This window comes from Erithacus rubecula (genome assembly GCF_903797595.1).
Source record: "Erithacus rubecula genome assembly, chromosome: 8".
Lineage (NCBI taxonomy): Eukaryota > Metazoa > Chordata > Aves > Passeriformes > Muscicapidae > Erithacus > Erithacus rubecula.
The window spans coordinates 15,029,574-15,041,737 of NC_136659.1; the positions used below are offsets into that span (position 1 = coordinate 15,029,574).

General features: G+C 41.3%; 1 protein-coding gene across 1 annotated transcript in view; it reads left to right on the plus strand.

Annotated features, from left to right (window-relative positions):
- The window catches only part of TTN (titin), a 238,044-nt gene that overhangs the window by 68,616 nt on the left and 157,264 nt on the right, over positions 1–12,164 (plus strand). The window contains exons 55-73 of the mRNA XM_079310285.1: positions 95–382; positions 1,262–1,543; positions 2,273–2,551; positions 2,667–2,948; positions 3,095–3,373; positions 3,498–3,785; positions 4,000–4,278; positions 4,383–4,661; positions 4,739–5,017; positions 5,158–5,445; positions 5,594–5,881; positions 8,575–8,856; positions 9,118–9,396; positions 9,507–9,788; positions 9,908–10,186; positions 10,683–10,970; positions 11,120–11,398; positions 11,485–11,763; positions 11,862–12,140. Of these exons, the coding sequence (XP_079166411.1) occupies positions 95–382; positions 1,262–1,543; positions 2,273–2,551; positions 2,667–2,948; positions 3,095–3,373; positions 3,498–3,785; positions 4,000–4,278; positions 4,383–4,661; positions 4,739–5,017; positions 5,158–5,445; positions 5,594–5,881; positions 8,575–8,856; positions 9,118–9,396; positions 9,507–9,788; positions 9,908–10,186; positions 10,683–10,970; positions 11,120–11,398; positions 11,485–11,763; positions 11,862–12,140 (5,358 nt within the window). The remainder of the gene's footprint in view (positions 1–94; positions 383–1,261; positions 1,544–2,272; positions 2,552–2,666; positions 2,949–3,094; positions 3,374–3,497; positions 3,786–3,999; positions 4,279–4,382; positions 4,662–4,738; positions 5,018–5,157; positions 5,446–5,593; positions 5,882–8,574; positions 8,857–9,117; positions 9,397–9,506; positions 9,789–9,907; positions 10,187–10,682; positions 10,971–11,119; positions 11,399–11,484; positions 11,764–11,861; positions 12,141–12,164) is intronic.

Consider the following 12,164-nt stretch of genomic DNA (forward strand, 5'->3'; position numbering starts at 1 on the left):
TCCTCTCTCTTATTTCATGCATGATATGGTATCTGTGTGTTGGATTAGCTTTTATCTGAGGTGTGAGCATTACATGGTTTCCTTGTGTTTCTAGAACCCAAGCAAGCACCCGTCTTCGACATCAAACCAGAATCTATTGATGTGCCTTTTGGAGAAAGTGCTGATTTTGAATGTCATGTTACGGGAGCCCAGCCTATACACATAACGTGGTCCAAGGATGGTCGGGAGATCCGAACTGGAGGAAATTTCAATATTACATTCACAGCCAACACAGCTCACCTTCGAGTGCTCAGAGTGGGTAAAGGAGACTCTGGGCAGTATACTTGCCAAGCTAGTAATGAAGCTGGGAAAGACTTCTGCTCAGCCCAACTCAGTGTCAAAGGTATTAAGTCACCTTTGTTTGTACATTTGCTTTTTTGGGGGGGGTAAAGAGATCTCTTTGTCTTTGATCTTCCGCTATTTCTACCTTAGAAATATATAGAAAGTAGCTTTCCAGACTGCAGACATTAATCATGTAATGACCACCTCCCATCATACTGTGTCACTGCAGGAGTCTTTAGTGCCTGCAAAATCTTCACGAAAAAAGGCACCTGTGTGAACCTGCTTGTATGGAGAATTGCACTCACACTGCTTTTTATTTTAATAGTTAAATTATAGTCACTGTGGTAGTCACTCATAGCAATTGCTATATGGAAAATGGTTAGTAAATACAGCTCTACCTTGCATTTGTTGGCCTGCTTAGGTGACTCTTTCAAATTTGCTAAAGATTTTAGTTGGAGTTCTTAATTTTTTATTTAATCTAGACTATTAATCAATTTCTTCATGCACAAATATACTTTAAAGATGTGTAAGCAAGTAAAATGATCCCTACCGTGGTTCTGTTGCTCCCAGGGATGAAGGCTTGTCAAATCTTTCATGGTGGTGTGGAAACTCTGTTACTTGTTACCACTCAAAGGTAACAGCAAAATTTCCATTCGGTGGAGTAACCATTCTTTGTGTATCTTTTACAGCTTCAACTGTCTGATGCAGCAGGGTCTAAAGCTGGTAGAACATAGTTTTAATTGTTGTCTTTACCTTCTTTTCTTCATCTTCTGTATTTCCTTGAGAGGAAACTCTGTTTGGGGATGCACACAACTTGTGTAACAATTTTATTTTTGTGCTGTACTACTCTTGTGCCTCCCAGAACTCTTGCTCAGCACTGTAGATTTCACGTGGCAAACAGGTATGTTGTACTTCTCTACATACTTATTCTGTTCTGCAGAACCTCCCAAGTTCATCAAGAAGCCTGAAGCGTTGCGGTTCGTGAAGCAGGGGGACACAGTTCAGCTTGAGTGTAAAATCAGTGGCACACCAGAGATCAGAACCGTGTGGTACAAGAATGAGCAGGCGCTCCAGGCAAGCGACAGGCTGCACATGTCCTTTGTAGACTCCGTGGCAACGCTGACCATCTTGGGTGCCAGTGCTGCAGATGCTGGGGATTACATCTGCGAAGCCCACAACTCTGCAGGCACAGCCAGCTGCAGCACTTCAGTCACAGTGAAAGGTCAGCACATGGCTCTGCATCTGCCAGAATCCCTGGCTGCCACGACTGCTCCTGGCTGCACATCCCACTGCTGCTGCAGCAGCTGCTGGCTGCTGGGCCAGTGTCTCTGCAGCTGCTCTTGCATTTCAGTGCTGCTGTGTTTAAGCAGCAGAGATCAGGCAGGAAACAGTGGTGGGTGTTCAGTACTGTGCAGTCATTCCCTCATCTCCCCATTTAAGTCAGTTGCACGCTGAGCAAGGCATGCTTTTCAGATCACAACAGACGCATGGACTAGCTGGAACACCAGCCATGGTGAGGGAGCTGGAAATATTTTTCAGCCATTCCTCTGTCTCCTTTTTATACACCATGAGACTGACAGGAATGAAATTTAAGATGGAAGAGGAGGCTGTGTAGCTGAGCTTCACTGACTGTAGCTTTCCTGACTAGAAAGAGCAGGGAAGAAAGATGGAATGTAAGATGGAATGTGACCTTAGAAAGCAGGGAGAGTGGCTTTGGGGGAAGAACACTTAGCATTGTTTCCAAACAGGTGCAAAAGTATCACATTTTCTGCCCTTTCGACTCTTAGAGTTCTGGGATTTTTTTAGACGTGAGGCCACATATTTAAAAGCTAAATATGTGTTTATGATATAAGCGTAGGCTCCCTTCCTGAATATGTTGCTTCCTGCTACTATCCAGAAACCCACCCAGAGAAGAAAGCTCACACATTATGATGTGATTCTTTTTTTATAGAACCGCCTGTTTTTAGCAAGGTGCCAAGCCCTGTGGACACTCTTAAAGGCTCAGATGTTATCCTGCAGTGTGAGATAGCAGGGACCCCACCCTTTGAGGTGGCTTGGTTCAAGGACCGGAGGCAGGTCAGGAGCAGCAAGAAGTTCAAGGTGACAGCAAAGCACTCCGTAGCCAGTCTTCATATTCTCAATTTGGAATCTCAAGATACTGGAGAATACCAATGCAAAGCTATGAATGAGGTGGGAAGCGACACTTGCACCTGCCCAGTGAAATTCAAAGGTTTGTATGCTAGAGGATCAACATCACTGCCCTCTTTTCTTGATCTCTTGGCTGCCACTCTTACAACTAAGCATGTATGATTAACTGTCCTCTGCCTCCTTGTTTTTGCTATCAGAACCTCCACGGTTTGCCAAGAAGCTGAGTGACACTGCAATCTTCATCGGGGAGCCAACAGCCCTGCAGGCAGTAGTGGAAGGATCCCCACCAATTTCTGTTGTCTGGCTCAAGGATAAGGGTGAAGTTATTAGGGAGAGTGAAAATGTTCAAATGTGGTTTATGGACAACATTGCAACTCTTGAGATTGCCAGTGCAGAGGGAACTGATGTTGGAAAGTACATCTGTCAGATCAAAAATGATGCTGGCATGCGGGAGTGCTCTGCCTTTTTACAGGTCCTAGGTGGGTATAGCCTACTCCACTGTAGGTACTGTGTCTTAGCTTGCACAGCTGGCTCTACCAGCCTTTGCCTTCTGCTTACACCCTGTGCTCACAAGTTTGTGAGTAGATTTCCCTGTGACACACAGACCCCTCCCTTCCTATTTCAGAACCAGCAGTCATCTTAGAGAAGACTGAGCCGATCACAGTAATGGCTGGCAATCCTTTTACGTTGGAGTGCAAAGTAGGAGGAACACCTGAGCTGATCACCAAGTGGTACAAAGATGGCAGAGAGCTAAAGAGTGACCGCAAATACCAAATTACCTTTTTCAACAATATATCCACTTTGAAAGTCTTTTCTGCAGACAGGGGAGACAGGGGCTTGTATACTTTTGAGGTGCACAATGAGGTGGGGGACAGCAGCTGCACTTCTTCAGTTGATGTTTCAGGTCAGCTCTATGTCTTTATTGTTCACTCTTGTCTATAAAGAAAGCTTTTATTTTTTCCCCTTTTCTTTCCCTCGAAAGAAACCTCAACACTTGTCTTCCTGTTCTTCTGCCCTGTCCTACTTAGATCGCCTTGTTCCTCCTTCATTCTCAAGAAAACTAAAGGAGACAAATGGGGTACTGGGATCCTCTGTGCTGCTGGAGTGCAAAGTGTCTGGCACAGCTCCCATATCTGTGTCATGGTTTCAAGATGGGAATGAGATTGTTAGTGGAGAAAAATATGAAATCTCATTCTTGGATAATGTTTGTGCTTTGAAGTTGAATGCCTTGGATATCACAGATACAGGGTCATATACATGTGCGGCAGCCAACGTGGCTGGATCTGATGAATGCAGTGCCTTCTTGACTGTACAAGGTCAGTGGAAGGATACTGCCATGCCTTCAACAAAATTCTTCTTCCCTCTTCTCTTTAATTTCTTTGGTTTCCCATGGTTTCTTTGATTTGGGTTTTTTTTCCTGTGGTTTCTTTTATTTTTTTCTTTCTGACTCAAACCTGCTCATTTTCCTTCCCACAGAGACCTTCCTATTAACATCTTTCTCCCTCTTCCACTTCTTTGCATGATCATTAGAACCACCTTCTTTTGTGAAGACACCTGATCCCCAGGAAGTTTTGCCTGGATCAAATGTGACATTCACCAGCTACATCAAGGGCAGTACTCCCTTCAAAGTGACCTGGTTCCGAGGCATCAGGGAGCTGGTGCCAGACAGCAACTGCTCCATCTCTGTCCATGAGTCTGTGGCACAGCTGCAGCTGTACAACGTGGAGCCAGGCCACAGCGGGGACTATGCCTGTGTGGTCACAAATGATGCTGGCAGTGCCTCATGTACAACACAGCTCTTTGTGAAAGGTGTGTTTGGGTGTGTGCATGAATGCACACTTATCTTCATTCACTCCCTGCCTGCAGCTCTTCCACATCTGTCCCTCTTACTATTGATTTATACCTCTCCACAGAGCCTGCAGTCTTTGTGAAGAAATTAAGTGATTTCAGTGTGGAGCAGGGGAAGTCCATTGTGCTAGAAAGCAGCTACATTGGCACCCCTCCCATCTCTGTTACCTGGAAAAGAAATGGCATGCCCATTTCTCAGTCTCAACGCTGCACTGTTACAACTACTGAAAAATCTGGCATTCTTGAAATCTTCAACAGCACAAAGAATGACGAAGGCGAATATACCTGTGAGGTGGCAAATGAGGCGGGTGGGGATGTTTGCCACAGCCTTGTATCCATCTTAGGTATTCATCACCCCTGATTCCCCTAACACACCCCAGTGATGCTCTGCCTCTGCTCACCACTTTCTCTCCTTCCCTAGAACCACCTTATTTTGTCACGCACCTGGACCGTGTGGAGGTGAAGGTTGGCGAGCCCTTGACCTTAAAATGCCAGATTGGCGGTTCACCAGAAATCAAGGTGTCCTGGTACAAGGATGACACCAAGCTCAGATCAACACAGGCTTACAAAATGCACTTCAAGAACAATGTGGCAACACTGGCATTCTCTGCTGTAGAGGATAGCAACATTGGAGAATATATCTGCAAAGCAGAAAATAGCATCGGCTTTGCCACCTCCACAGCTTTGCTTGTTGTTAAAGGTGATGGGCCAAGAGCCACTCTTTTGTGGGGTAGTTTGGAGGAACTCTTTGTTGTACAAAAATGGGGTTTTATTAACTTCAAAGGTAATTAATTTTAGGTTGGCTTCCTACTGATAGTGGTGATTACTATTGTTTTGCAGAGCGTCAACTTCCCCCTACGTTCACCAGAAAACTTAAAGATATTCAGGAGGTGGTTGGTGCCCCAGTGACATTTGACTGCCGCATAACTGGCTCAGAGCCTATCCAGGTGTCTTGGTACAAGGATGGGGTTCTCTTAAGCAACACTGATAACATGCAATCAGCCTTCTTAAATAATGTTGCGACTTTACAGATCTTAGAAACTAGTATGGATTACTGTGGCCAATACACTTGCTCAGCCCAAAATGCTCTGGGGACTGCCTCTTCCAGTGCCAAACTTCTCCTTACAGGTTTGTAATGCAAATCTTTTGTATGTCTTTGCTCTTTTACTTCTCCACCCTTTTCCCCACTCTGCCCATTGTATGGTGGCCAGGGATGATGGGCATGGCATAGTGAGGCAGGCTTGGTGTGAGCTCTGCCATGCTTTCCTCTTTGCAGAACACCTACAACCTCCCTTCTTTGACATCAAGCCAGTACCTATCAATGTGGCACTAGGGGAAAGTGCAACCTTTAAGTGCCACATGACTGGTTCTGCTCCCATGAGGATTACTTGGACAAGAGACAACAGAGAGATTCGTTCAGGCGGCAACTACAAAATGACACTGGTGGAAAACACGGCCAGCTTGACAGTCCTAAAAGTTGGTAAAGGGGATGCTGGGCTCTACACATGTACTGCCAGCAACAGTGTTGGAAAGGATGCGTGCGCAGCTCAGCTGGCTGTACAAGGTATTGCTGTGGGCTCAAGTGTTTATGAGATTTTCTTTGCAAGGCAGACACAAGGAAAACAATCCTGAATGCAGACATGTGTGTGACTAACAATCTTTACAAGTGGTTACTCTCAGATGTCTTATTTCACTTAAATGTTACTGTAATACTTAAATACTTATATTTCTTCTACTTTGGTATAGTGCATTCTTTTTCTTATCTTTTATCTTCCACTGAAACATTGCCTCTCCCTTATTAATTTGTTGTGCCTTTATGAATGGTTGTGTTGGTCAGAAGCATCTGTCTTTCTAAAGTCTCTCTCTAGCAGTGACAGTCACTAGGTTGCCCAGGGGAATGAAAGGAAATAGAGAAATTCAGTTCACTTATGAGGATTAAAATATTTTTACTGCATGTGCAGCTCCTGCAAACAGCTTTGCTCTTTCACCAATTGAAAACACTGAAAATTGCTCTTCTAAACAGCAAAGTTAAGGGATCTGAGAGCAGATTTGGTGACAAATATCCATCCCACCCAACACTCCACCTCTCCTTACAGTGTGTGGATCTAAAAGTAAAATCTAAATTTATGAATGGCTCAGACTGCCTTAGTGCAATTTCCTCATTGTAGGTGGAAACATATTTATAGCTGTTCCGGATATTTCAATCTTACTGATTTTATAAAAGAAGAAATGTAATATATACTGCTTAGGTTATGCCTTAGTTAAAAGGTCCCTGTTGCTTCAGCATTTTTTTTCCTCGTTTTTCTTTTTTTTATTCCTCTTTCCTCTGTATGAATTTGGAGTACAAAGGTGGAGGGAGTATATTTCAAGAGCAAATTTTTTTATTCTCTAAGAAAATAACACAGGAAACTGAGCTACTAGTAGCAAGATTTTGTATTAATTATTTGTCAGACATTTTATATATATGAAGTTTATTCCAGCCATAAGCATTTTTCTTGGTGGGGTCAAAAGAGTGCATTAGACTGAATTACCTGGATTCAGCAATAAGTAGAGCTGCAGTATTATGTAGCTTGCATTTTGTTGCTTACAAAATGCATTGAAAAATTGTAGCAAGAAATCAAACCTCTTTAAAAGATCTGAAGCTTCTTTCCACCACAATAATTGTTTATTATTAATTATATAATTCCTGATAGCTTTCTTTGAACAGTTACCATTTGTAAAAAGATCCCAGCTGACCTTATTTATTTTTTTTACTCTTCAAATCTTTATTCATAAAAACCTGAGAAGTTTTTTCAGTACTATTATTTAATTTTTTGATCCTGAGTTTCCTGACACTTTTTAGTGTCAGTATTCTTTGTGATTTGTACAGTTTCCCCAGGGCTTTAAAATTAGTGATGTTGATGGTTTTCAACCAATTTCTATAGAACTTAAAAGGACAATCTTTTTGGGTGCATTGATTTGCATGTGTTTAATTTGAGCATATGCTGTCACCTCTATGACATGCAGCCTTTTGTTTGTAGAATTAAGATCTTTTTTTAACTGACCTTGAAAACCTCACAGTTTTTTATTAACTTTCTCACTCTAGCATCTAATGTTCCCAATCTGTATTTTTAATAATTGCTTTATGTTCTAGAACTGCTTTGCATTCTAGATATATAACCTTATAAATGTGTATACCCTCATTTTTTGAAAGGAGTGGAATCAGAGTGTGACTACTCAGCAACTGTTAGTGTGCAGATAGATTATCAGCTCCTTCTCAAAGTGAAATCTGAGAGTAAATTGCTGAGGTTCCAAGAGTCCTGATGTTAACAAATCATCATTTCTACTTTTAGAAACTCAGGAAGTTTTGTTTCTAGCAACACAGGATGTTCTGCAACTGTTCCACAGGTTGATATAGTCCACAATTAATTAGATATTCTTCCTACACTTTACAGGCAGTCACACAAAGAGACACTTCATCCTGTTTTGCAGAGAGATTTGTTTGTTGTACCCACGTTACCACCTCTTGCTTTTATGGGTTATATCTTTGATCTATGAGCACTCAGTCTTGTGATTCTAATCATCTAGATGGTATTTTTGACCAAAAGTATCAAACTTCCACTCCTTTCCTCTCCTTATGGAACGAAATCTGTTTTACTTTTCAATCACAGGATATTTAACACCGGTCTCTGTAACACCAGCCATCTCATAATTCTCCTCAGCATGATTATTTCTAAGCTCTTTTGTTTGCTACCTAAGCTCCTTAACTTTTGTTCTTTATGTGCCACTCTATGTTCAGTTTTGCATTAAATGTGTGAGGGATTATAATACAGATACATTTTATTAACTATATTAATTACTAATCACAGGATATAAAGCAATTGCTACAACACTAAACATAAATGCTTTAATAACATTTTTTGGCCGAAGGGTTAGATTCTTGCATTTTCATCAGGCATTTTGATTATTCATGTAAAACAAAAGTTATTTGTAAAGAAAGCTACGCATATCAACTAATCTCTAGTCAATATGTACAAGGAGAGGTGCAGTGGGTCAGGAAAATAAGGAGAAACTCATTGGAATGCATATAGAAAACTTATTTGCTTCTTAATCTGGATTTTGGACCAACTCGAAATAATCTAAAAAAATTTCATAGCAATTGCAAAATCAGATTTTGTGCTTAAGTCCCTAAAGTTTACAGTTTCAGTTACATATTTCCCTGCTTATTTGAACATTTAGTGCAGTTTAAAGCATCATCTCCCCTTTTTGGCTTTCCAGAACCACCAAGGTTTATTAAGAAACTAGACTCCTCAAAACTTGTGAAACAGCACGATTCCACAACGTATGAGTGCAAAATAGGTGGATCTCCAGAAATCAAAGTCACCTGGTACAAAGGGGAAACTGAAATCCATCCCAGTGAAAAATACAGGATGTCCTTTGTGGATTCAGTGGCAGTCATTGAAATGCACAACCTGAGTGTTGAAGACAGTGGTGACTACACTTGTGAAGCTCAGAATCCAGCGGGTACTGTGAGCACCAGTACCACACTGAGAGTAAAAGGTCAGAATCTCAGCTCTTTCCTTCCCTTTCTAACTGTATGGGTCTTCCTTCAGGAAAAGTTCTTAAATCCCACTTCCTTTTGTCAGAAATGCCAAAACCTGTCTAAGTAAATGGCAAATCTCTTGTCTGTTTTTGATCTCTGTGGTAAATATTTCTTGTTTGTCTTTGCTATTTAGCATCAGAAGAGTTACTTGAATCTTCTGTCCTCTTTAATCTCTTTTGCTTAAATAACACAAAGGATAACTCTTTTCTTTTTTCCAGCACCCCCCATTTTTACCAAGAGGCCCCATCCAGTCGAGACCTTGAAAGGGTCTGATATTCATCTGGAGTGTGAGCTCCAGGGCACTCCTCCATTCCAGATTTCATGGTACAAAGACAAACGAGAAATTAGGAGCAGCAAGAAGTACAAGGTCATGTCTGAGAACTACATAGCTACTCTTCACATTCTTAGTGTGGATACTGCAGATGTTGGTGAATATCACTGTAAGGCTGTAAATGATGTGGGAAGTGACTCCTGTGTTGGCTCTGTAACACTAAGAGGTTTGTACAAAGATTGGCATCTTCTTGGCATTTCTTTGTTCCTGCAATTCTTCTCCTACTTTTCCGCTCCTGGCAGGGTTCTTTACTGTCCAATATCTTCTCTCAAATAGCACCACCAACCTTTGTGAAGAAGCTGAGTGATCTCACTGTCGTAGTCGGGGAGTCGATTGAACTGCAGGCTGCAGTACAAGGATCACAGCCCATTTCTGTTCTCTGGTTAAAAGACAAAGGGGAAATCATCAGAGAAAGCGATAATCTTTGGATCTCCTACTCAGAAAACATTGCAACTATGCAGATTGGAAATGCAGAACCAGCCAATGCAGGGAAATACATTTGTCAGATAAAAAATGATGCTGGAGTTCAGGAATGCTTTGCCATGCTGAAAGTGCTAGGTTGGTAGCATGAAATAAAAAACACAACATGTTTCAAGATGCTTTAAAATTTAAATTTTAATCATAATAATAGCTAATTCATTGTTCTAAATTTTCTTCTGACTTGCATTTCATTGCAGAACCTGCAGTCATTGTTGACAAGCCAGGCCCAGTCAAAGTTACAGCTGGAGACTCTTGCACTCTGGAATGCACAGTAGATGGCACACCAGAGCTTACTGCTAGGTGGTTTAAAGATGGTAATGAACTGTCCACTGACCATAAATATAAAATCAGCTTCTTCAACAAAGTATCTGGGCTTAAGATCCTGAATGCCACACTAGAAGACAGTGGAGAATATACTTTTGAGGTGAAAAACAGTGTTGGTAAAAGCAGCTGCACAGCTTCAGTGCACGTTTCAGGTTAGTTGACTACTCTTTCTGAGTCACCTCTGATCCTTCAGTGCCTTTACAAAGCCTTCAGATAGCAAAGTTGCTTCAGATAGCAAGTTCTGATTGGCAACCTAAGAGAGTTGTATAATCTTAGGAGTAGTTGGCATGCCACTTTGACAGGCATCAAGAACAGATGCCTACCTAAACTCTGAGGGACAGGAATTACTGAAAGAACTTGGTTTCTTCAGCTTTAATCTATGTGTTGTAGACAGCTGGTGCAATACTGTTGCCTATGAAAAAGAATGGCAAAAAAAAAAAAGGTGTTCCTCAAAGATTGTGAATGAATGTTCCAGCATTTCCTTAACCATTGACTATTTTTCAAATACTTAGATGTGTCAGAGTACATTGCAAAAGCAGATACAGCAAAAGAAAGGTCACTAATTGTATTATGTATGGAGAACTTCCTGCACTTTAAGAACCCTGTATAGTAATTTTTATTTTTACATTTATTTTGAAACAAATGCAGATCGTATTATACCTCCTTCTTTCACAAGAAAACTGAAAGAAACGTATGGTCAGCTGGGCTCTTCTGCTGTACTGGAGTGCAAGGTTTATGGGTCACCACCCATTCTGGTTTCCTGGTTTCATGATGGACAAGAGATTACCAGTGGAGAGAAGTATCAGGCTACTCTTACAGACAATACCTGTTCTCTGAAAGTGAATGGACTTGAGGAGTCTGATATGGGAACTTATTTGTGCACAGCTACTAATGTAGCTGGGGCTGATGAATGCAGCGCATTTTTGAGTGTTAGAGGTCAGTATCAGTAAGAAGCCAGAATCAGATGATTCAAATTTATTTTCACAAATATTTCATTTTTGATTTGTTGAATATTTCTGATGACTGTGATCTTTAAAAGAAGTTCAAATGTACTTCTTCTCTGTCTGTTTTACTTGTGTGCTTAGAACCACCATCTTTTGTGAAGAAACCTGAACCACTGGATGTTTTATCTGGGGCAAACATAACCTTCACTAGTATCATAAAAGGCTCCCCTCCATTGGAAGTTAAATGGTTCAGAGGCAGTGTTGAGCTAGTACCAGGACCCAGATGCAATATGACCTTGCAAGATTCCCTTGCAGAACTGGAGCTTTTTGATGTCCATCCACTTGAGAGTGGAGACTACACCTGCCAGGTCTCTAATGAGGCAGGAAAAATTTCTTGCACAACACATCTTTTTGTCAAAGGTTTGTCCAGACTACTGCTTCTTATGCTTCTTAAAGATGACCTCTTGGCTTTATTTAATTTGCTTTCTTCCCGTTGTTCATTATAGAACCAGCCAAATTCGTGAAGAAGCTGAATGATTTAAGTGTAGAGAAAGGGAAAAATTTAATCTTGGAATGCACATATACGGGTACTCCACCGATTTCAGTGACATGGAAGAAAAATGGAGTGAAAATAATGCACTCTGAAAAATGTAGCATCACTACTACAGACACATCTGCCATACTGGAAATCCCTAGCAGCAAACTAGAAGATCAGGGACAATATTCTTGTCATATTGAAAATGATTCTGGGAAAGATACTTGTCATGGTACAATCACAATACTAGGTGCGTCACGCCAGCATCATTTCGGCAAGTGTTATTTGAACTACTAATGGCCATCATGCAATATCTTTTTATGCTAATGGCATGTCTTTGTCCTTCAGAACCACCTTACTTCATTAGCCCCTTGGAGCCTGTGCAGGTGACTGTTGGAGACTCTGCATCCTTACAGTGCCAGGTTGCTGGAACACCAGAAATGATTGTGTCATGGTACAAAGGCGATACAAAGCTGAGAGGAACTGCTACTGTGAAAATGCACTTTAGGAACCAAATTGCTACTCTGGTTTTCAGCCAGGTAGACAGTAGTGACAGTGGGGAGTACATCTGCAAAGTAGAAAACTCTGTTGGGGAGGCTTCTTCATCATCTTTGCTTACAGTTCAAGGTGAATATTTCCATTTTAAATTTA